General features: G+C 32.6%; 1 protein-coding gene across 6 annotated transcripts in view; it reads right to left on the reverse strand.

Annotated features, from left to right (window-relative positions):
- LOC126854679 (NAD(+) hydrolase sarm1-like) overlaps window positions 1–23115 on the reverse strand; it is an 87279-nt gene that overhangs the window by 27737 nt on the left and 36427 nt on the right. For 2 of the 6 annotated variants that reach the window (XM_050601632.1, XM_050601631.1), the window contains exons 1-2: window positions 2569–2713; window positions 640–845 (exon numbers count right to left, since the gene is read on the reverse strand). The exons of 3 other annotated variants lie outside the window; for them this stretch is intronic. In XM_050601632.1, coding sequence (XP_050457589.1) covers window positions 640–732 — 93 coding nt within the window. In that variant the 5' untranslated portion in view covers window positions 733–845; window positions 2569–2713. Of the gene's footprint in view, window positions 1–639; window positions 846–2568; window positions 2714–18497; window positions 19377–23115 lie in introns of those variants that run through there. One more of the 6 variants, XM_050601634.1, reaches the window with a different exon arrangement.

Raw genomic sequence — 23115 nt, forward strand, 5'->3', positions numbered from 1 at the left:
AAGCCTACCCGTATTAATTATATTTTTTCCTTTTTTCTAAATCTTAAACATGCATCCGTTTAATTTCAGATGCAGCAAAGCATGGGAGAATGCGGCTAAAAAAACGAGTGTAAATAAGTTCTAGGCTCAAGTTCAATCGCGAGGAGAATCGCCGGCAATCAACGCGCAATCAACAACGGTTAGTCATCGTGTGAGAGGAGGACCCGACCCGGGCTCGTCACCGTCGCGGGCACGCGAGTACACGTGGCCGCGCACGTGTCGACCGCTTGTCATCGGTCAGGAGATCAAACTCCCCCTCGAAGACATAGTGACGTAGAGAGGTCGATACGATGCGACAGTGTGACATCGTTCGTCGTTTTAGCACGATGATGTCATATAGCGTCTCTCTCGCTCTTCGTTTGTAACGGATCGTGACGCAGCGATATGACGTCGCGATTAGATCGTCAACTGCATCGGTGCTCTCAACTACGTCTGATACAAAAGGAGAACAGAAATTCGAGCAGATTAAATAAGAAATTATATATAAAAAAAAAAACACACATTAGTCGTAGCTTGATAATTTCCTTTTCTGAAAATATTTGGAAAAAAATAACGAGTAACGAAAATATAAAATGTGTATACATGATTCTGATAACTTACTGATTTTAGAAAAGCGCCCCTGCCCTTATACACGGCGCCATGCGACTTGCTTCCATGCTTGTGCAGCATGTTTAATCCTCTATCGACGCTCATTCATGAATCAGTAATGGTATTTTCAAGGGAGTTTTAACACTCGGAGTAATTTGTGACGCACTTTCACACTCTTTCACAGCTCGTGTTTGTTGATGTTAACTCTCGTGGAGAGCCTGAATGAAAGAATTTGTTTATATAGATATTCGAATAATATGTTTCATCTACGTATCAAAATTTATTTATCTTTTTTAATTAGTAAATTAATATAAAAAAAAACCTGATATAAAATAAATTAAAATCTAAAGAAACAAAGAATATTATAAATTTGTTTCAAACATAGCAAAAATATCAAATAATTATCTCGATTCTCTCTGTTTTTAATTTTCATTGATTTTTGGACATTTAATTAATTGACAGACCGTTCTAGCGTGATTTATAAATATCAGCGTTGACATAAGAAAATGCGACGAGACAAGTTTCCTACGTTATGTGAGATTTCAATAGACTGATTCTTCATAAAAAGATATCTCAACATGCTTTAATTTATTAGCATGAACGAAGCGAATGATGATAAGGCGTTCTATATAAATCCTGATATCGATTTACTCGATATTCGATTCTCCTAAATTCTCGGAATATTTCTTCGGAATATCTATTGGATGAGACTTAAGATCGCGAGAATCAGCTTTATTAAGGTCCTGAGATGATATCGGGTTTGTTTTATCAGTATACGGGAAAAGATCATGCGCTATCGCAGATAAGGTCGTTATCGTGAATAAGTTCCGGTGTTTAGCTATAAAATATATAATGTATGATTAATCCTGTGGAAATAATATTTCAAAAATAAAAAAACAAAAATTATTTCTAAATTTTTGAACGGGAAAACTGAAGAGAAAATATGCCTCGTTATTAAAAAGACAAATAGAAAAATGAATAAAATACTTTAAATAAAAATTATAGAAAATTAATTCCTTCACAATTGAAGTGAATCTTCAACTTGAAAATTCAAAATGATATTCACGATCGTTATAGGTCGTTATAGATGGACGAGTTCGATATTTGGATTTTGGTGCAGTAATAATTCATCGCGAAACAACTGTTCAAATACGACGACTTGTTTATGCGCGAACAAGGAATTTCTGCAATGCAAATAGCAAACGTTTTTTCAAGTGCTTCGAAGAAACTAATCTATAATTGTCGAGTGAATCGCAATTCTCGATCGACACAGTCTCGATAAATGTAAAGTTTTATCAAATTGTATTGATTACGTAAATAAAACATATAGATTATCTGTAGTATATTTTAAACAAAATTTTCAGCGATAACCGTAATAGATTTTTAAAAGACGAGCATACAATCCGATCAGGGAAGAAGACAAAACGTCTGTTTTCTTTCCGCGAGGAAGTCACGTAATCGTCGGTGCCATAAACGACGACGAGTCTCGCATGCACAAAGATGCATATGCACGCAGAGAGAATGCGTTTTCATCTCGAGAATATCTGCTTGTTTTTCATTTTACACGACAATGAGACGCGAGTTTTTGCACTATTATAACGATACGCGAGCTCACAATTTCAAATAACCATCGTTCGCGAACCTCGACACAATTTAATTAATACAACACGATTGCATTAACAAGAGCCAATGCTAATTAATAATGAAATTAATTATCAGATCACAATTTTAAGATGGATCCTAACTATTATAATACATATATATATTTTTTTTTCTTTCAAGTGCTTTCTTTCAAATAAATATATAATATTTTTATAACCATTATTTAGTTATTGTATATTAATTGTTATTTTTATAATATTTAACTAAATTATTTTTTAAAATCTCTAAGTTATTATTCAAGTAATTGTAAAAAATAAATGAAGAGAAAATCATCCGTACAATAAAGTCGCGATATTTAAAGGCGAACACATTCGAAACAACAGTTTCGTGAAAATAACTGTTCACTGCTCGGAATTCACGAGTGCACTGCCGATTTAGTGGCGCGATCTCTTGATATCGTATCATCGGCCCAATGATTCACACATCCGTTGTCGACAGAGTCGGCGCGTCTACTAACAATGACGATCTTACGACGACGAGGAAGATACCGCTGTCGTTGCGACGACAATGGTGGCGATTGGAGATCAGCTGGTCTCCACGAGAAGGAGAAAGAGATAATCGCGGTAGGAGGGCGGCGTGTCACCTGAGGTGAAAAGACAGTGGCGGATTCGAGAAAAAAACGCCTAGGCATCCTTTATTTCCTCTTCTTTCCTTTTATTTCACGAAGAATTATTTGAATAAAATTAATAAAAATAAACTTACGAAATATACAAGCCTATTTTAAGAAATTGTGAAAAGATTATAAGTACGGTTATAAGTAAGAATTAAATAAAAAAATTTATTGAATTTTCTCTATAATTTTTTTTCTTTTTTACTTATTTAATTTTAATTATAAAGCAAGTTAAGTTTAATATTAATTATAAAACCAATTTTCAAATTTTTTTCACTCTCCACTATTCTCAACTATCCAAAAATATTTGATGAGTAATCGTTGGTCCATTCTTTCGATGATGATGTAATTGTGACCGCACTACTATTGCAGCTAATCTTTCAATTGTATTTGCATTTTGATGGACTGTAAATTTGCCTGAATCTGCCATTCTGAATGGAGGGACCGTCGTAATAGCGGTACACGTAATAGGCAGCGTGTGTTCTGAGAATCGTATGTGCGCGAATGATTCACCGCGTGTGTAGCTAAAGAGTGGAAGAGAGGAAGAGAATGACGATGTTCTCGGTAAAGGTATTCAGTGTGTAAATACGGGCAAATGTACGGCTGTTTCGTCGAAGAAGTTTCCCGAACCGGGCAACGCCTCTCGAATTCGCGATCCGATAAAAAGTCACCGAAAGTGAGACTCCTTTTTATTTAGAGAATATTTATATACGATATTAACAAGAAAGAGAGAGAGAGAGAGAGAGAGATTAAATTTATAAAAAAATTATTCTAATCAACAAAAGCATTTCTTAACTCGATTTTCTTGGTAACTCACATTTTTTATATAATTTTTTATAAAAATTTTATCTCCAATTTTCCATAATAAAATTCAAATATATTTTCTTCAATTTTATATGCTTATTATTTTTATATTTATATTCATGAGATTTTCATTCTCTTAACTTATACTTTCATATTTTATTAATTCACCGATTCAATTTTCTGTTGCTATATATTTTTTTTCTGATACGCACACATATACACAGAAACCGCATTTAAAATAAGTATATCGATAATTCAAGATTTCCGTACGATTCCCAATAAGGCATTGCCATAAACACGGGCGCCGCCTCGTTAATCATGTTTTATTCCCGGATACCTGGAATCGCAGGCCCATTAACGAGTTATTCCTTTGCTCATTTATGTTGTCGACGTAATCGATAGTCCATGTCGAATCGATAGCGACACATAATCAACATATGCTATATAAAGCGTCAATATCGGCACACAATCCACGCGATCGTTTCCTCTTATATTAACCAAACTTAGTACGCGTAGTCGCGTTCCATTCATTCAACCGATGATGTAAGAGAGTGATCGTACTACCGCGTGCCGATAAATTAGATGGACAAAAACAGGATCGTCATCATATGAGATGCATCATCGATGATGCAACTTCCCCGCGTTTAATCATAGATTCTAAAATTTTTTTAGAAAAACAATTTTTAAATATTTTTAAACGTTTCGTATTTTCAGCAAAATATATTCGTGTCCATCTAAAATGTTAAAAATAAAAAATCTGCCAAAATTATTACTTCTTTTAAATGACAGATTTTGCTTTTAAATTTTATAAAAGAAGATTACTTTCGAAATATTTAAAATATAATATATTAAATGTTTATTTCTCTCACTTAAATCAAATATATAATAAAAAAATAAACATTAAATCTATAAAATACATGTATTATTTTTTTATTATTTATATAAATCTTTATGAAAAATTATATCATAAAAAAAGAGAGAGAAAATTCCAGCTTGTTGGCGACGTGGATTGGCAATTCAGAAAAATCAAAACCTTGAACTTGAACTTGAGAAGAACGACTGACAATTATGTCAGTCATATTTGTCATGTCGATCATCGCCACTGATTTGAATGACTCACTTGAAAGTCAAAGACGTCATGATTCTTGTTGAAGAGCAATCTCTAGGAAGTCGTAAGTAAGTCGCCGTTTAACCAACGAGATTTCTAACGTTGCTCCCCAGCAGGAAATAAAATCTTCATAAATATCTTATGAATGGATTGTAGGAAGTAGTTTCTTAGTTCGATAAAAAGCAATGAAAAAAGAAATCTCAGTAGCAAGAGAAACGAAATTTAGCCCCTGAGAAATAGAATTGACTCATCTAAAGATGAATCTAAATATCCTCACTTCCGGAAATATTGACTTGTGTTGTTCCCCTTTAAATCTCTCTCGTATCAATATCGGTATAAATAAATATCTGTGCACGATCGACATTTTTCCGCAATTTAGAAAAATATTGATGGACTAAAATATGTATACATATATATTAAATATATAATTTGTTAGAAATTTTCAAGCTTTTTCGTAAATAAATAAATTCGTTGCTCTCATCATCAAACATCGATATAATAATGAAATTAATTATAAGTTGCCGAAGTAACTCACCAAATTGATTTTCTGTATGGAGCCAAAAAGTGGCATAAATATCCGCACAAGCTAATATCTGTGAAACGAGCTGATGATTAAAGAACTTGAGGAAAAGATAAAAAGAGATATTCAAGTATATAGCCGCTTCCTCGGATCGATTGGTCCGAATAGTTCGCATAGCATCCGGTGCATCGAACCTTTCTCCCGCCCATGTAAAGATCGCGCAAGCAGACAGGTAGACCTGCTCTATTAGGATGCCGGACATAACTCCAGGAAGTTCAAGGAGGTATATCTGCTTTTTTTTTTCCGTTGCTGCGCGCGAGGCATTTACCGCCCCAAGAATTCTCGGATAATTATCACCGATGCATCGCATCAGCTGACGTGGATTCCCTTCCTATCTCCTCCCAGGTTATATCGCGCTCGTGAGAATATATTTTCTCTATTTTCTTCCTCTCACAAATTAATACAGTCGCGCAATATTGCTTTTTATATCGCAATTATAATATAAATAATATAGAAAAAGAGAATAAACAATGTGTAATAAATAATTCGTAAAAAATGTAAATAATAATTAAAATTAATCCATATAATGAGGAATCCATATAATGAGCAATAGAATAAAGTTATATATTTATATATATAATATATAAAATAAAATATCATATTACAAATAAAAAATAAATTAATAATAAATTAAAATAATATATAAAATAATATCATATAAAAATTATTGATAGTTATTTTGCGGTTATTTACTTATTATTATTTGTAATTCTCAATTTTCATAACAATATACTTGAAAAAAAAAAAGAATAAACGAATAGGAAATAGCAATATATCGGTGTGTTGAACTCCGCTTCAGACATATTCGCGGGATCTCTGGCAGAAATTTAATCGACACGCGTGTTCTGTGCAGACTTAGCGCATTAATTTCCTCGCGGTTGCACCTCATTGCTCCTCGACACGTGTTGTGTCTAAATCGAGATGCACTTGAATCGACTGGTCGTCAACACGCGCTCCGCAACTGAACTTGAGCGCTCGACGAACCCACAGCGAAAATAATGACGCAACAGTCATTCGAGTCATTTTGTTGAGTAAGGTAAATAATATCTCATAATAATCCTTTTTTTTTCTTCTGTCTTGTTTCTGAATATTTCTGGATACAATTTTGCAATCGATATAATCAAGTTGTGTGTGTATAATGCAAGCAACACGACGTAATGATACATAACGAGTCTCGTAATAACCGGTCACACGCGTAACTCTATCTCGAGGCTTGCTATGATTCACGGTTTCTTATCGGAAGGGTACTTGTGTACGTGGTTTTCTGCGAGGCGACGATAAGGCAGACGCGCGAGCATGAGAAGGGGAATAATATTTTTATTCGTGTCGCTATTTACGGCAGGGATCGTGGCTGTTTCGCGGGAAAAAGATGATCCGTCTTCGCGGGCGAGTTGCGAGGCGCGGGCGAGAGAAACTATGAGTGAGTCATTTGACATTTCTTATTAATTACCTCGTCACACATTGAGCAACTTAATTACTATCATTACCTACTCTTGCATTTCTGCGCGATAATGTGTTTATCTCGAATATTTGTGTCTGCTAGAATCATTAGTTCTATCTCAATTAATGATCACGCATTAATATAGTTTAGAGAAAAAAAAATATTGAATTATTTGTTATTGATAATTTTTAAAATGTTTATAATCTTATTATTTTTAAAACCAGAATAACTAAATATAAATAATAATCATGTGTATATCAAAAATTAGAGATATTTTCAAGTAACTATAAACATGGATTGAATCATCGCAATTTCGTGAAATATATTCTCTCTCTTTCTCTCATGTGTACTGAATTTTTTTTCGAATAAGTAGATCTAGTATACAAATTTGCAGGTTCGTACCTGCAGGTGATCGTACGAGTTGTTAGGTCGATGAGTCACACGACGGTGCGTACCTCAGATATCTTTACATACTCGAAGAGGCAGCTCGAAGACGAGAGACGAGTGATTCATCTAGATAGGCGTCTCTTTTCCCTCTCTCTTTCTTCGTTATCTGTCATGCAAAAAATTCTTCGCAATCGCGACTATGCAAATATGCTGAAAATACACAATATGCCATGGGTGCTGCAAAATCATCCGTTAATTATGTATTTATTGATGAACTAATCGCAGAAATCACGTCCAATCAAAATAATCTCTGTATATGCGCGTGCATATGTCATATGAATCACAAAAAATTATAATATTTTTCTGAATATGTAGATATAATATTTATTAATTATTATTTAATTACTATTTATACCTTAAAAAATAAAAATAATAAATTTCTTTAAAATGATTCTTTAGGAAGCCTTGAGACAAATCTTTTTTTAAATTCTTTAAATACATATAAGATAGATCTTTCGCAAGAGAATCGCGCAGCGAAATCTTTACATTGATTTTTAAAGATTGGCATTCATTGAAAATAACATAATAAGTAAGCTATATATTTTAATGTACATCCCGCGCTAAACTGTTCGGGATGATCGGGGCAGACTTGAATGAACGAGAGGATGAATGAGAGACTCGTGAATCATTCGAGCAGGAAGTTCAAGGTCGCTAGTTACGATACCAAGAGAAGCGCGTGCCTATATCGTATTGTGCGTTATCAAGAACACGCAATGCATGCGGTCATTTGACATCCTTCTGCTTCAAACTCGGGGAGAAGGTCAATCACCTCGATCACCAAGCTTGCAGAGGAAAGGAGAATGCACTCGCCGTATTTGCAATTAACGAGAAGATAAATGCACTCTCTAGAGATTATTTTGCAGATATTTGAAACATATGTACGTATTTCAAAAATATCTTGAAAATATTCTGTGTGTGTGAAAATAAATATAAAAATATTAAAAATATTATTTCAAGAATATTTGAAGATAATATTCTTGGAAGCCAAAAATTTTATCTCTTCTATTCTAGATAAATTTACTAACTGTTAATTAAACATATCATCAAAATTATCTATTTTAAAAGTATTCTCTAAAAAATATTTTGCACAAAAATGTACATTTTAAAAATATCCTGAATACATTCTTTCAAGATAAGAATAGATAATAATTATCTTTTTACTTTTGACTAATAACAACTGGATTGATAGCCCTTCGGAGAAATTCTGCAAAATTCATATTAAAGAAAAATATGTATTAATCACTAAACATGTAATGTACTGTCAAAGAGATTAAAAGGCGATAAGACGATAACGAAGACTGCCTTTTACGTCGCGTGCGAGAAGGCAGTTGCTCCCGTGATCGAGCTCGATGCATCGCGATTTCCAAAAGGAACTTTCGCGAAAAGCGACGATAATATCGAGATGGCTGATATTCGGCCACGATGACTCACACCATTCGTGACATCGTGCATGGAAACTCAGGGAACGAGACACGACACGACGCGCGGGGTACGCGGATTCCCAGTTAGTCGGGGGCCAGGGCAGCCTCGACGGCGAACGCCGATGAGTCACGAAGGAATTCCAGCCGCGCGACCATAGTTAAACCCTGTAAAGGAAAGACAGAGAGAGGGAAGTCTCGGATCCCCCCCCCCCTCTCAATTTCTCACCTCTAAATCAGTAGACACGGGGCTATTGCGTATCAGTGCGTATCTATTTGTGTGTGACAATGCGTACACGTATTAGGCTCGGTACTGCTCTTTATGAATATTTGGTCATGTTACATATATTACGTTATTTCATGTATTTATTTTGTATATTTTTGTTAATTTTCTATAATAAATAAATAAATTATATATATATATATATATATATATATATATATATATATATAATGTAATTGAAACATTAATTGAAACTTTCCGAAATATAGCTTTTTTAAACGCAAAATTATCTTTTAATTATGTATAAATTAAAAATTTTAAATTTGACTCGGAAATTTATGAGTATGAGTTATAAGAATAATTAGAAATTATTTTTTGATTCTGTAAATGCAGAAAAAAATATTTGAGAAATTGTCGTTGACGCGAGAGATGTGTACTCATCGAGTGTACTCTTTGCGAAAGGGTACGGATGCATGCGGAACGCATCGTCCTCACGATGACTCATCGCGATGACGACGTTGCGAAAGAGGAATACTCGTCTTGCATTGCGTGTCGTTACATTGTATGTACATACATGACAGTACTACGGATCGCTACACCGTTACGATGACCAGACAACTTGGCGATCGATGATCCATTGACATTCGCATATAAATACATAACACAACGGAATAAAATCCTTTTCTCCTAAAAAATCTAATCTAATCTAATCTAAGAAAGTAATATGATGAATCAATACGATATTAAGTCTTACGTGTTAAATTCTGATTACTATTATCACATAAAACAGAACTTCTCACGCTTCCTACAAACTTCACAATCGGCAAATCTTTTTTTTTTTTTTTTGAGGGGGGAGAAGAAATTATTCACGGGCGTTCCGAAAATTATCTAGCTCGAAGGGGTCCTTTGAAAAGTCATTCGCGCCGACGCGAAAAATCGGACCATAATCGGCGCGAATCGGCGAGCCGTCGATCGCAAAATAAAAAAATATACGCATTTGTACAAACCCAGACGACAGGATTCGTCGCGGCACAAAGGATTCCCCGGCAAAAAACGGCGGGGATCCAGTCTACCGACGATTCAGATGGAAATTAAAGAAGCACTCACCTGAAACAGAGGAAAAAACGATACTTTTTTTTAGTCGCGCGACGAATTACAATATGAATAGGCGAGACGAGATACATCGGACCCCTTTTAATCACGAGCTCCCGATTATACGCCCACTGTGTGCCCTCTGCGGACGTCACGCGACGACCAGACATTAAACGGATTATATCGGCGATGGAAAGCACTTTTTCTTTCCTTTTTTTTCTGCCGACGAAATTATAGCGATAGATCAGCGAACCGAAATTTATTTACGACAGAATCAACTCAGCAGAAATAATATATCTAATCTATGTACATACATACACATGAAATATATTTGTTTAAAAGTATAACAGATTAATAAAGTAAAACAAATTTTTTAATACAAAAGTAATAAATGTCATTATAATTATCTATACATTTTACACATACATTTCAAAAAAATTATGTTAAAAGAATATAAAAGTTTGGAATTTTTATATTAGTATGCAAATGTAAATTTACATCTTTTAGTATATTTAAAATTTTATATTTATCTCTCTTCGTGTCACGATTCTCTATCCAAGTGCCAGATAAAGCACGGTAAGAAAAAAAAAGAGATTATCGATTATACTTAAAAAGATATTTATATTTCGATAAGGTGCCACTCGTTATTCGCCTTGTTCCTTTAATTGTGAATAACAAACGCGCCAGAATAACGGTTGTATCGTCATTTACCAAACAGCTCGTGCATATTTACGGGATAGCAGAAGAAGCGGGACGATGAGAGAACAAAGAGACGAAGACGAGAAAAGTGCGTGGGCGTCGTTAATCAGTGACGGCGCCACTCGAGGCGGATTATCAACCTGCGAGTCTCGAGGTGCGTCGATAAAAATGCGTAAGCAAAGGAGCAAAAGAGGTACAGGAAAGAGGACGGGGAAAGAGACCATTGAGAAATGAGATCCTGTAAACTGTCCACGATGTAAACGACCGCACGATCGCGCTCGGTTACGTCAGGAACTCGCTGCCGCACTCGCGACGCACATGCAACGAGACACCTGATATATAAAAACTCGTCGACTCGTGATTCGCACAGCATCGCCTAATATCCGTTTACCGTTAAATAACGGTGTTTAGGATTACGATCGATATTGTCAAAATAAAAAAAATTATGATTTTTACCTCCACAAAAATAAAATAAGATTCTTATATGATAAAATGAAAAAAATTACAGAAACTTTAATTTGAAAATTCAAATAAGAAATTTAAATCTATCTCTTTAGGAAAAGAAATTAAAAAATATCTTTTCTTGAAATATCGATTTTCATATTATTTTCTTTAACTTCGGACAGTGAAAATGATATATATGTAAATAAAAATTTTATGAATTAATGTTTTTCTTTCTCTCTCAAAACAATAATCGGAAATTATATAATTTGATTTGTTACAGCAATAATTTTTGTATTTTTTATTTTTATCAAGATATCATTAAGTAATTAAAGAAATCATTAAATATTGAAAAATTGATAGCTTATGGAAACGACAACTGATTAACATGTCGGGAAAAAAAGTTTATATGAAACGAATTATGCCAGCATGTCAGAATGATAATTTACTATGCAAAACGCCTGCAAGATCGTTAGTCCTTACAAAGTGCGAGATAGATGCGCCGCTAAATGATTCCTTCATCCGCAAGGACACAAGTTAATTGCTTTTTTCATCCGACTTATTTTACTGTCTATTCTGCATTTAATATCGGTGATTATTGCAAGTAATAAACTCGATAACGCAAGAAAATCCTTCGAAATAGCATGTAATAAATTTTTTGCGATCTACAATTAAACAATTAAATACGTAATTAAATACTCATTTACACGTTATTATCAAACCTGATTTTTAAAAATAATGAAAAAATACTATATTTAAATTAATGTATGAAAAAATTTTAATCATTATTTCTATCTTTAACTGTTTCTCTTATATTTGTTTTTTAATTTATAATATCAATATAATCTTATATAATTATCTTTGAATTAATGTTCCTTATATATAATTTGATCAAAATTTATCAAATCTTATTTTCATAAATTTTAAACGTGATATAATATTTACTTTATTTTTATCAATAAAAATTAAATCATACAAATCATTTTTCTTCTAAAAAAAATCCTAAACGTAGAAAACTTAATCATGAAAAAAAATATAAAATGTGGCAAAAAACATCCTTGAGAAGCTGCTCTAAAATCTCGCGGTGGTTTTAGCATGCGTCAATATTATTGCATCCAAAAATAAATACGCGAAAACGATGACGCCTAAATTCCTTCAGAATTTCTCCCTCGAAATGCTGCGGCGAATCGGCCGCATTCCGTTATTACACGTGCAATTCTCGTAATGTTAAATGATCCAGGCGCCAACTGCAACGTTATCGGGCGCGCTTTAATACGCTTATCGTTCTTATAAGAAGAATTTTGTAATTGCATCCGTAGAAAGAAAGAACGCCGGATAAACATCTACCCACGCGCAGTCTAATTAATTAAGAATAACTTCGATAATATTTTCATGTTCAATTAAGCGCAGATATACACGAAACATTCTCGATACAGTGCAAGCCCTTATATAATCATAAGTTTAAGCAAATTTAAATTTACAAAGCCGTTATACATCTTAAAATAAAATTATTCTTGTCAGAAAATTAAAAGGAAATAAAATAATTTTTTTTTCAGTAAAAGAATAAATATATATTAAATATATATTAATATATATTAAATTATACATATATTAATATCTTTAACATTGAAAAGATTAATAGTTAAGGAGCATTGCATGAATAACAAAATTTAACATTTTGATTATTAATAATTAAAGGAAAATAAAGTTTATTTTAATGTCAAAGTTTGAAAGAAAATATAAAATTTAAGAAATCACATGCGGGACTTATTGACAAATCGATCTTGATTTATCTGTGTCGAAATATGCGTGTACAATTTTTTATACTTTCTACGTATATATATTATTTATAAAGCAGCTTGTAGTACTAAACGTGTATTATTAAATATAACCGGTAATATTTTCTTTTCTTTTTTTTGAGACCGATGATTCAGGAATGACATTTTCTCGTCGGAGCCAGAGACGCGCACGTGTCGCGTTTCATACGATTTGCGTGACATTTCTGCGACAACAGAAATACGATTCGATAGCTAAGCTACATGTCGTGAAGGCGATATTCGATGCCGTAGCGACCGAGTCGGTTAGCCAACCAGATTTATAATACACCACGAGACGATACTTATCCGATATATATGAACAGTCATGTAAACATATGCACGTATAAATGAGACGAACTCGTTTTTCTGACAAAATTAATAACTGATTTTAAAAATGCTAATTTTTTCAGCGATGCAGTGATTTTTTTGTACTACCTGATTCTAGAATTTACGCCAAAATAACCTTTAAGAAAAGAATATTTTGATAACTGTAGATATTTACTATTTTTTAAAATGTATAATTAATTATAGATTTTATCACTGCAAGATAATTATCTCCATCATATTTATGAAAAGCGAATTAATTGCCAATGATTGGATAATTTTAAAATATTATGTCTACATCAACGCAATCATTTATATAAATATTAATGGAGTAAGAAAAAATGCATATCTTAGAACACTATCTATAGTCTGTATGAGATTATTTATGATATTTTAAGAAGTTGCGGTTTAGTATATTTATGAAATGAAATATGTGTAAATAATAATTTTTGAATAGAATAATTTTTAAACTCAAGAAATTATTATTTCTTGAGTTATTATATTAGTGCTCTAATTTAACTTTCAAGCAACAATACTCATAAGTTTATGCAGACGATCACTTGAGTCATAATTTTGATTTTTAAATGTGAATGTTGATATGTTAGACAAACCAATCTCTTAATCATGTCGTTGATTATTATTTCATTTTACAGTCACAAATTAAGCGCATCCGGCTTCCGTTTCGATATGCGGAAGCTTATTGATGTAGAAAGCTGATTTTATAAGAAGCAATTAAATTCCCGGAAATGTTTTCAATGTATTATTGGTATATCCTTTCCGATGACAAATAAAGTAATAAGAAATTAAAGAGTTACTCTTTGAAACTGCCTGTAATATGATATTTCCGTTGTACGTTTATTGAAATCACTTAGAAACGACAATTTGTATTGTAATTGTCCATTTAATATTTTTTTCATTATAATATATTCATATGTATATACATTAATTATATTATGTAATCATATTATATAATCATAAGAATCAATAGAAAGAAAATTATAAACAAAAATAATTCTTCTTCTTAAATAATTTCTAAAGTTTTCGAATAAATTTTGTGCTAATCACATTGTAAATTCATCATATTAATGATCTTTAATTTTTATGTTGCATAATAATAATCATAGCATTAAGTCTAATAGTAAATAGTCATTCAAATAAGCTAAAAATTCACTCACTGTAACTACAATAACATCTAAAAAGAGAAAATTGTATAGATTGATAAATAATCGGCTTATATTTTGTAAAATTAATTGATTATGTGATAAAAAACAATTTTAAATTCCTATTAAAACAAACATCACGACTAGAAAGAGATGGTTAAAAAGAAAACGTTTCTTTCAAAATGTTACGTACGAAAAAAACAGTACTTTGTCTTCCAACTCTCGACAATTTAGCGCGAGTTATACTCGATGACCAACTGCTCGATTGTCATAACGATATATTACTTCCGTCAATTTCTTGTTTCACACATGCTCACCTTGAGTATACAGAATAAAGGAAAAAATCTCGCATAAAGATAAAGTCGTAATTAAAAGAAATCTTAAAGGCACCAATTGTAAAGTATGTAACACTTTTCTAATGATTCGATATTATCAACTTTTTTAAAATAAAAAGCAAAAATTATATTTGTGACTTTTAATTTTATATAGAACAAATTTTGCATCACAAAAGTTGATCAATAATGAGCAAAAATTTAGCTTTATATGTAAAAAATAATAACTAGAATTTCATACAAGTAATTTTATAATAAATAATTAAAAAGATAAAGTTAACTTAATTTAACTTAATTTAATTTCATAATGAAGTTTATAATTGGATATTCTGTATATTCTATATTCTCCAATATCTTAATAATATTGAAATTTTCGCAGATGCGCGACTCTAGTTAACGCTTTTGGACAAAGACAGAGAACGAAGAGAATCAGAGAATGAAAGAGAAAAGATCCGAGAGTGCCGCCTACGGAGAGCGGATGCCGGGTCGGCGGGGTCACCTCTTCAGCAAAATGAATCTTTTATGCCTCTCTTATACCGGAGTCGCTTTTACGGTGCTCCTTCGCGCGTCCTCGAGAATGCTCTGTTCTTTCTCCAGATTCGATAAGAAAAAGTTGGCCCGGCGCGATTCATCGATTAATCCAACGATTGAATGAAATCGGAACAGAATTTCAATTTATATATCAATTGTAAAGAAAAAAAAAAAAAAAAAATTTACATAATTATTTGAATGACAGATTATTCAAAATATCGTACATGTACATTTTGCAGAATAAAAAAAGTATTAAATATAAATCTTTGTATTTTAAAATCAGATAACTTTTTTAAATTTACATCCGTATATAGATAAACATATCTTAATTTGATACTACAAGTGATTTTTAAATTAGATAAATCTTACAAATTATATAAAATTTGAAATTGTACATAAATTTAAAAAAGAAAATCATGTAAAATTTCAAATTAAATTATATATAATTTTAGATTGCATAAATATTTTTTAATTACATGGGGTTCTTGCATTATATGAATTTTATACGTGTTTAGCATAAAAATATCACTTCAGACAATACTTTTTGAACGAAAGCGGGAGAGAAGAAGGGACAAGTTCATCTTGAAAATAAATACAGACGCATAGAGCATTTGTACTATCGCCTTCGGGATTTAAATTATGAATGACTGGGAACTAGTGTGACAGGCTGAAAAAGGGTGATTAATGTAAGTCTCGGGAGGAAGCGGTCACGGCCTACAAAAATTCTCGGCTTCCTTCGGGCTATTTCGGACACGAGCCGCGACGGCGGCTTTCCTAATTCGAGGTCTCGCTTCGCGTGCGTGGAAGAAGCGGAACGTCGCCGCGGGCATCTCGGTATCCTCCCCAGCTCTCTCTTCCTCTCTTGCACGATACATTGCTACGATACATTGATATTAATGTCATCCCAACGGCCATGGGGCATTCGCTTAATGAGAACGATCACCGCTCGTGCCACGAGCTATCCTATTATTCAATTCAACAATGCGACTTCACGTGTGCCATGTCGCCTTCTAATCGCCTGCCAAAAAAAATTCCTAGCCTTTAAGCAATTATAAACGAAATTCTTAATCACATTTTTGAAAATTTTTTTATCAAAAATTATATACATATATTATAAAAAAAAACTATTCTTTGTATATATTTTATATTTAAAGCAACTCTCTACCATATAAAGTAATCCAAAAGAAGCGCATAGTCTCTTATTCGCGGATGCTGAATCTTTAAATTAAGAGAAATGTTGCGAGATATCGATATCTTTTTCCTTTTTTGTACGATATTAGAAGATTTAAAAAATCTCTAATTGCTAAGAATTTCTAACTGTCAAAAACATTGTGTTATACTATCAATTATTTTTTATATTAAAATATTGTGTTGTCTATATTCTTTATAATAAAAGTATCATATATATACAAATATATTTTAAATTTCCTTAACGTCTCCTTGTCATTTCAATAACAACGATTGATATACGTGAAATTGTTATTAACAACATATTGCGATAAAAAACAAATAAAAAATAATGGATCATGAAAAAGATACTAATGAAGCCGAATGAGATGAGACAAATGCTTTTCTACTACGAGGAAATCACTCTAAATATAACGAGACCTAAATAAAACATTGCAGCGCGAGTGTTACAGCGCGAAATTACCACGGTCCGCAAAAAAATTGCATGAAGATACATCTCGTAATTTTCTCAGTATATATGCGAATTTCCACTATCTTCTCATCATGCAATTAATTCAGTCATTAATACGCATTTATAGCTAGAGATATGAAGCATATTAATAAATCGTGAGAAGTCAAGGCAAACAGCCATCAACAAATTGATAGTCGATATCTGAATCGAATAATTGATGTTTTGTGAACTAAATATTCAAGGAATTATGAATGGTAAAATATTTACACATAATACATTAATAATTAAAATATCAGAATACATGAATAAAATACGAATAAAACTTTCAATAAATAATAAATGTTAAAATATCAAAAAATGTTTGATTAATAAATAATGCTAAAAAGATGTTGAAAAAATAAGTGCTTAATAAAATGTCATTTTTATATCTGAATTTATTTCTTAGTTATGTAACTGACTAAGTCAATTGAACACTAATATTAAAAATCCTATAAAATTTTTCCAGTAAGCATTCTGAATAAAGGTCATTTATTATGTAGTATTATAGATTTTAACGAGCATATAAAAAACTAGTCTCAAATCGCGTAAGATTGTTTTTGCACATTAACATGTATAACCAGGACAAAAAAAATTGTTTTACATCAACATGAGAAGTATGTAATTGACGTTTTAATTTCGCAATAAATAAAACAATATGTCTATAATTCTTAGTGACGTTTGCATTGACAGAAAAAAGAAGTCTCGTTTTCGCAGCTGCAAAAAGGAGGATTTAATAAACTATCAGAGAAAGAGAGAGAGAGCGAGAGAGAGAGAGAGAGAGAGAGAGACTCGGTTGGTCGCCATTACATAAGTTATTCTACCAGCTGTTCGCTGAATTCGGCATCAACCAAAAAAAGATTGCACTGCTCGCCAAGCATAATGTAGCGACGCGCCAAAAATATCATCGTGAAAAATATGTCGTAGCAGCGTGTCTGTTATTTCCTTCGCTTTATCCTCTCGTTATTTTTAAGAGAAAAATTCGTATATATCGCGCTTTGAAAAAAAAAACATTAACCACAGTTAATTATTCGATTCAGTTTCGAATCGTGTGTGTGAATGGACGATCAATTTATAACCCGACAGGTTTCTAACGATTTATTGCATGTAATGGGATTTTACATATTGACGATTAAGAAATAGGATGTTCTCGGAGTTTAATTTTTATTCAGATTCTGTGATCGTTTTTTCATAAAAAAAAAATGTCAACACGATTTATCCGAATTAGAAGGACATGAAAATAATGATTTATTATGAACTAAATTTTAGAAATAGAGTAACGGATTTTTTTCAATTAGAGCATTTAAATTTAGGATTTTAATTATTAAAATTTTTTAGAAATATGTAAAATTTCTTATAACTTAAAAAATTAACTCAAATACTAAATTACGATCATTTCAAAATCCGGAAGGAGATAAATTTTAATTATTAAAGCATTAAGCCAATTATAAAATATAATATATATAAATATAATACGATATCTTGTCACGTATAAGATCTTTTTACCTTCGTGTGAAGACCCGAGAAGAAGGTATGCAACGGCGCGGAATACGATGACATGTTGATCTTGTTGACGACCATTGTTATGCTAGCTGTCTTTTAACTAGACTTCCTCCTCGCGATCCAAAGTCCGAAGTCTTCTTTTATCCAGTCGTCAGTGTCGCTTGTCGTCTTCCGTGTAACATCGACGTGACACTACGCGCCAGAAACAACACGTTCGTACTCTCGTCTCTATCAAACGTACTTATCCGCACGCTTTGTCTCGAAATATTGCGACCATTTTAAAATCTTCCTTAAACTCCGCTGAAGAATTCATCAGCAATCCGCGAAATCTTTGATAAACCAGGCGGATCTTCTCGCATACGTTCGCTATATCTATCTAGTTTCAAGTTCGATGTGTACAATAATGTTGAATATAAATGCCCCAAAACCCGAGGAAGAGTAAGAATCGATCGTTGCGTAAAGATTTATATTTATCTCTCCGAGATTGATGCACATTAGAACACGCCGAATAGATTTTCTCTTGGAGCGCCACTACTCCTATTTTGATATTTAAATATCGAATGGAACTTGTCAAACTAATTCCCTCTTCAAGGCAAAGAGTCCCAAAGTCCTCGATCAGCTGTTAAAGATCCTCTTGTTCTCATTTCTATCAAACAAAATACATCCGATAAAATAATTCTTCTCGGAGAAGTTTCGTTTGTGAACGTTCCAAAGAAAATAAGAAAATCGTGTTCTAGATCTTCTCGCGACTATCTTCCACATCCGATCGGAGCGCGTATCGAAGAGGTTTTCCCTTTAATAAGCACTCGAAGGAATCCCAAAGTGGTAACTGCCAAGCAGCAACAGACCGTGCACCTTCGAGATGAACGCGCGCGAGAATACTGAAGGAGAGCGCGACGGTGGCGATGCTATATATAGCCTCCCTACTCCAGGGCATCGAAACGAATGGGGCCTTCTTCAGGGGGACGCCGGATAGCGGTGATTGTTACCGTGACCTTCGAACTCGGAGGGATGTGTCGCAGGACATCCCGAGAAGGGATAGAACGCCGACCATTGGAAGCTGGACAGGACCAACATCGTGGTAGGATCGGTTAGAGGCTGGCCACGATGCCGTGGATTGATGACGAGATCGATTCATCGCTACTCGCGACATGATTAATCCGATTTAAGAGCGAGACCGTCAATGCCAATGGGGCGAGGCAGGGGGGAGGGGATGCTATGGAAATACGGGGGTGACATGGTGACAAGTGTTTCCCTAAGTATGCAGAATGACCAACGAGATCGACGAGATTGCATTAACAAGTATCACCTTATATAAATATTCGTTTTAGGCGGAATTGGAATTTTCCCAGAGAAAGTAATTAATATTTTTTTTTTTTGAAATTATAGTAATTCTATATAATCATTGGCTATATATGATGATAAGCAATTTCGAAATGCAACGAATTTGTACTCGTGTCACTTATATTCTGTCATATGTTTCAAGGTTGAATTGAAAATTATTCTTTATTTAACAGAGATTTTGTTCATCTGTTTGCTTTATGTGACAACTACATTTAATTTTTTTAGAAATTTAATTTGCTCAAGTTCCTGGAACAATATTCGTTCGAAAAATGAAATTGTATTTGGTGATGCGTTCCTCGAATCACACATGTGCCAGAACATCATATATGTATACATCTGTAACTTTTTTGTAGATAAATGATAATGATAAATGATAAATGATTTTATATGTAAAAGAGAAAGTTGAACATAAATCATTTTTCACCGACTTTCCCATTGAGGAATATCCTTCTTTCAGAAACGTCACAGTAGAAAAATTTCTAAGAGATTATCGGAAGGAGAACGACGATTTCAAAATTTAAATTTCATCCGATAAAGAGATCAAGGAATCATACACGTGTGAGAAATAGTGTACTGATCGATGTTTTTTTTTCCTTTCAGACAAAATTCCGACGAAATTAGAGCGGAAGCGAATTCTGCCGCGGTCAGCGATCAGCGAGATATGGTGTGATCGATGGCGAAATCCAAAAAAAAACATGTAATAAATACACGCGTAAGACAAAAATACATATGTATATAATAAATAGAGATTAATTCTCGCTCTATAACTAATTTCCTAAATAATTTTTATACAATATGCATATGTATTATTTATAATGTAAATTGTATTTATTTATAATATTTTTATATATTTACCTAATTAATTTATTATTTATTTAAAATTAAAGAAACATTTGAGTAGAGACATTTTCCGTATCTATTCCAAGAACCGAGAATTTTACGCGACAGATCCTGTTGTCAGGAAGATCGGCAGTGTAGACAGCTAGTAGGCGTCGATGAATCAGGGTTGGGCGTCTCGACGACATTAATTCCGGACGACGACGACTATTTATTTGCCACGAGCGTTCTGGAAAGAAAACGATAAGCGACAAACGGAAAGTGAAAAGGAAACACGGCGACAACGAGTTGAGCGTGCATTTATGTACTCTTGTATGCGTTCAAGTGTACAGTGTATCGCGCAGTTACCAAATGTGTCTTTCCGAATAATAAAAAAATAAAGAAGAATGTACTTCTTCTCGAACAAAGTTCTTTTAATTACAAGTCTTTAATATTTAATTAAATAACTCTTAGTTGACTTATTTTGATATTTAAAAACATTATATTAATATTTTCGAATGTTAAAAACTCGAGAAATATAATTTAAATTCTTTCCTAAATTTTATAATCTCATTATAAAATCTACGAAAATATAATTTGATTTCTCTAATCGATTTTATTATCTTATTATCACAAAAAATATAAAATTTCCAATATACGAAGTGTTTCAAAGCTAGTGACCTAAATTAGAATTTTTATAGCATCCGTAACAAAAAAAAAACAGGAAAATATGGATTATCAATGATTCGTGATGATTAGACCGACGATTATGTCTGTTGGCACAATATGCCGTAGTATTCGCCTCATCATTTGTGTACCTTTCACCTCAAGTCGATTATTGTTCGAATTTCGACGCATAGTTCAAGTCATCGAATCAATCTTATGAATTATTTACTCGGTGACGGGTGAACAATTACGACGATAATTTCGTCAGCGAATAAAGAAGAGATGTTCTATCGAGAAAGCATTCTTCTTCAAGCAGGCCAAGGCCATACTTTTCGATCATGATCCTCCTCGCCCTTTCCAGCTCCAATTTAGGCTTATTTCGACATTTTGTACGCTTTATTATAGTAAAATATAGTCTTTTCTCTATTTATTAATTAATAATATAATAATTATTTCCTTCTTATATACCTAATACGTTTTTATAATAATTTACGTATAAAATATATCTTTTTTCTTTTTCCAATAATTTTGATTTATGTATCAACTTTAATAAAATTGTAATCATATAAAATATAAAAATAAAATTATTATACGTATAAATATTTTTCCCATCTAACTAAGCATCATTTATTTCACGAATGTTTTCCTACAAACAAAATGAAATGAGATTTCAAGTGTTATTCGAACGGAACTGAAGAAGGATATATTCATAAAAAGAGAAAGAGAGAGAGAAGGAGCGAGGAGACGAGAGGATTGTTAATCGCACGTAACACGCGTGATGAATGTGAATTGCTCTCGGTGGCGGAAATTTGTGTCTTTTTTATTGCCTTCTCCTCTACTTCCTCCCATCCTCTTCTCTCTCACCTGTTAGATCCAGCTGTTTGCTTATGTAATGCTTGTGCAATAATTAGCAGCATTTAAGTAATTGACTGCCCGCGGCAAGTACCGTGGCGGTCTCACGATGGTGAATAAAAGAAAAAAAAAAAAGGAAGAATAAGAACCACTGTTTTACGCGTCCTTTCTCGGCCAACTTGTCGAGCTTGACATTGATAAGATTTATGCCGTCGCGTTACGTCGCGATGTTTCCATTTGACATTTCTCATAATTCCCGAGATATCTTGTACATAGTAATTACGTTAGATATGTAAAGATTCAAGAAAAAGATATACCATGAAGGTTTCACAAAATTATTTTGCTAATTATAAATTTAATTAATTAAATAATTCGATTAAAGATTGAATTAATATATAAAATTACTTCGCAACTAGAAATTTATTTAATTAAATTTTAATTTTGATAATGTTCGAAAGAATCATTAGGCAAATCATTAAAATTTGCATATTAATCGCAATCAATTGTGTCATTAAGTGCGTGAATTAATGTAATCAAAGGAGAGAATATCATAGATAGATTTTTAATGTAACTATATGATAATTATAATACATACATTAAAATGAAATAGAAGATATATAATTGTATTAAATATATATAAAAATCTATAAAATTATGTGTAAAATAAGTATTATATATAAAGCAAATATCGCGAGACGTGAAGTAATGATCATACATTCGCGATAAAATACGAGAGAGTCAATCCTAGCAATATTTCTCTCTCTCTCTCGCTCTGAACATAAAATGATAGCAATTTTATTGCAAATAAAATACAATCGCTATTTTATCGTTTTATATTCTTGGAAAAAAGACGCTTTAGAGCACTTACAAGCAAAGACTGTAAAAGCGACAAAAAAATTTAATAATGCTTATCGTGGAAAATAAATGCTTCTGCATTTATCTA

This window comes from Cataglyphis hispanica, chromosome 14 (genome assembly GCF_021464435.1).
Source record: "Cataglyphis hispanica isolate Lineage 1 chromosome 14, ULB_Chis1_1.0, whole genome shotgun sequence".
NCBI lineage: Eukaryota > Metazoa > Arthropoda > Insecta > Hymenoptera > Formicidae > Cataglyphis > Cataglyphis hispanica.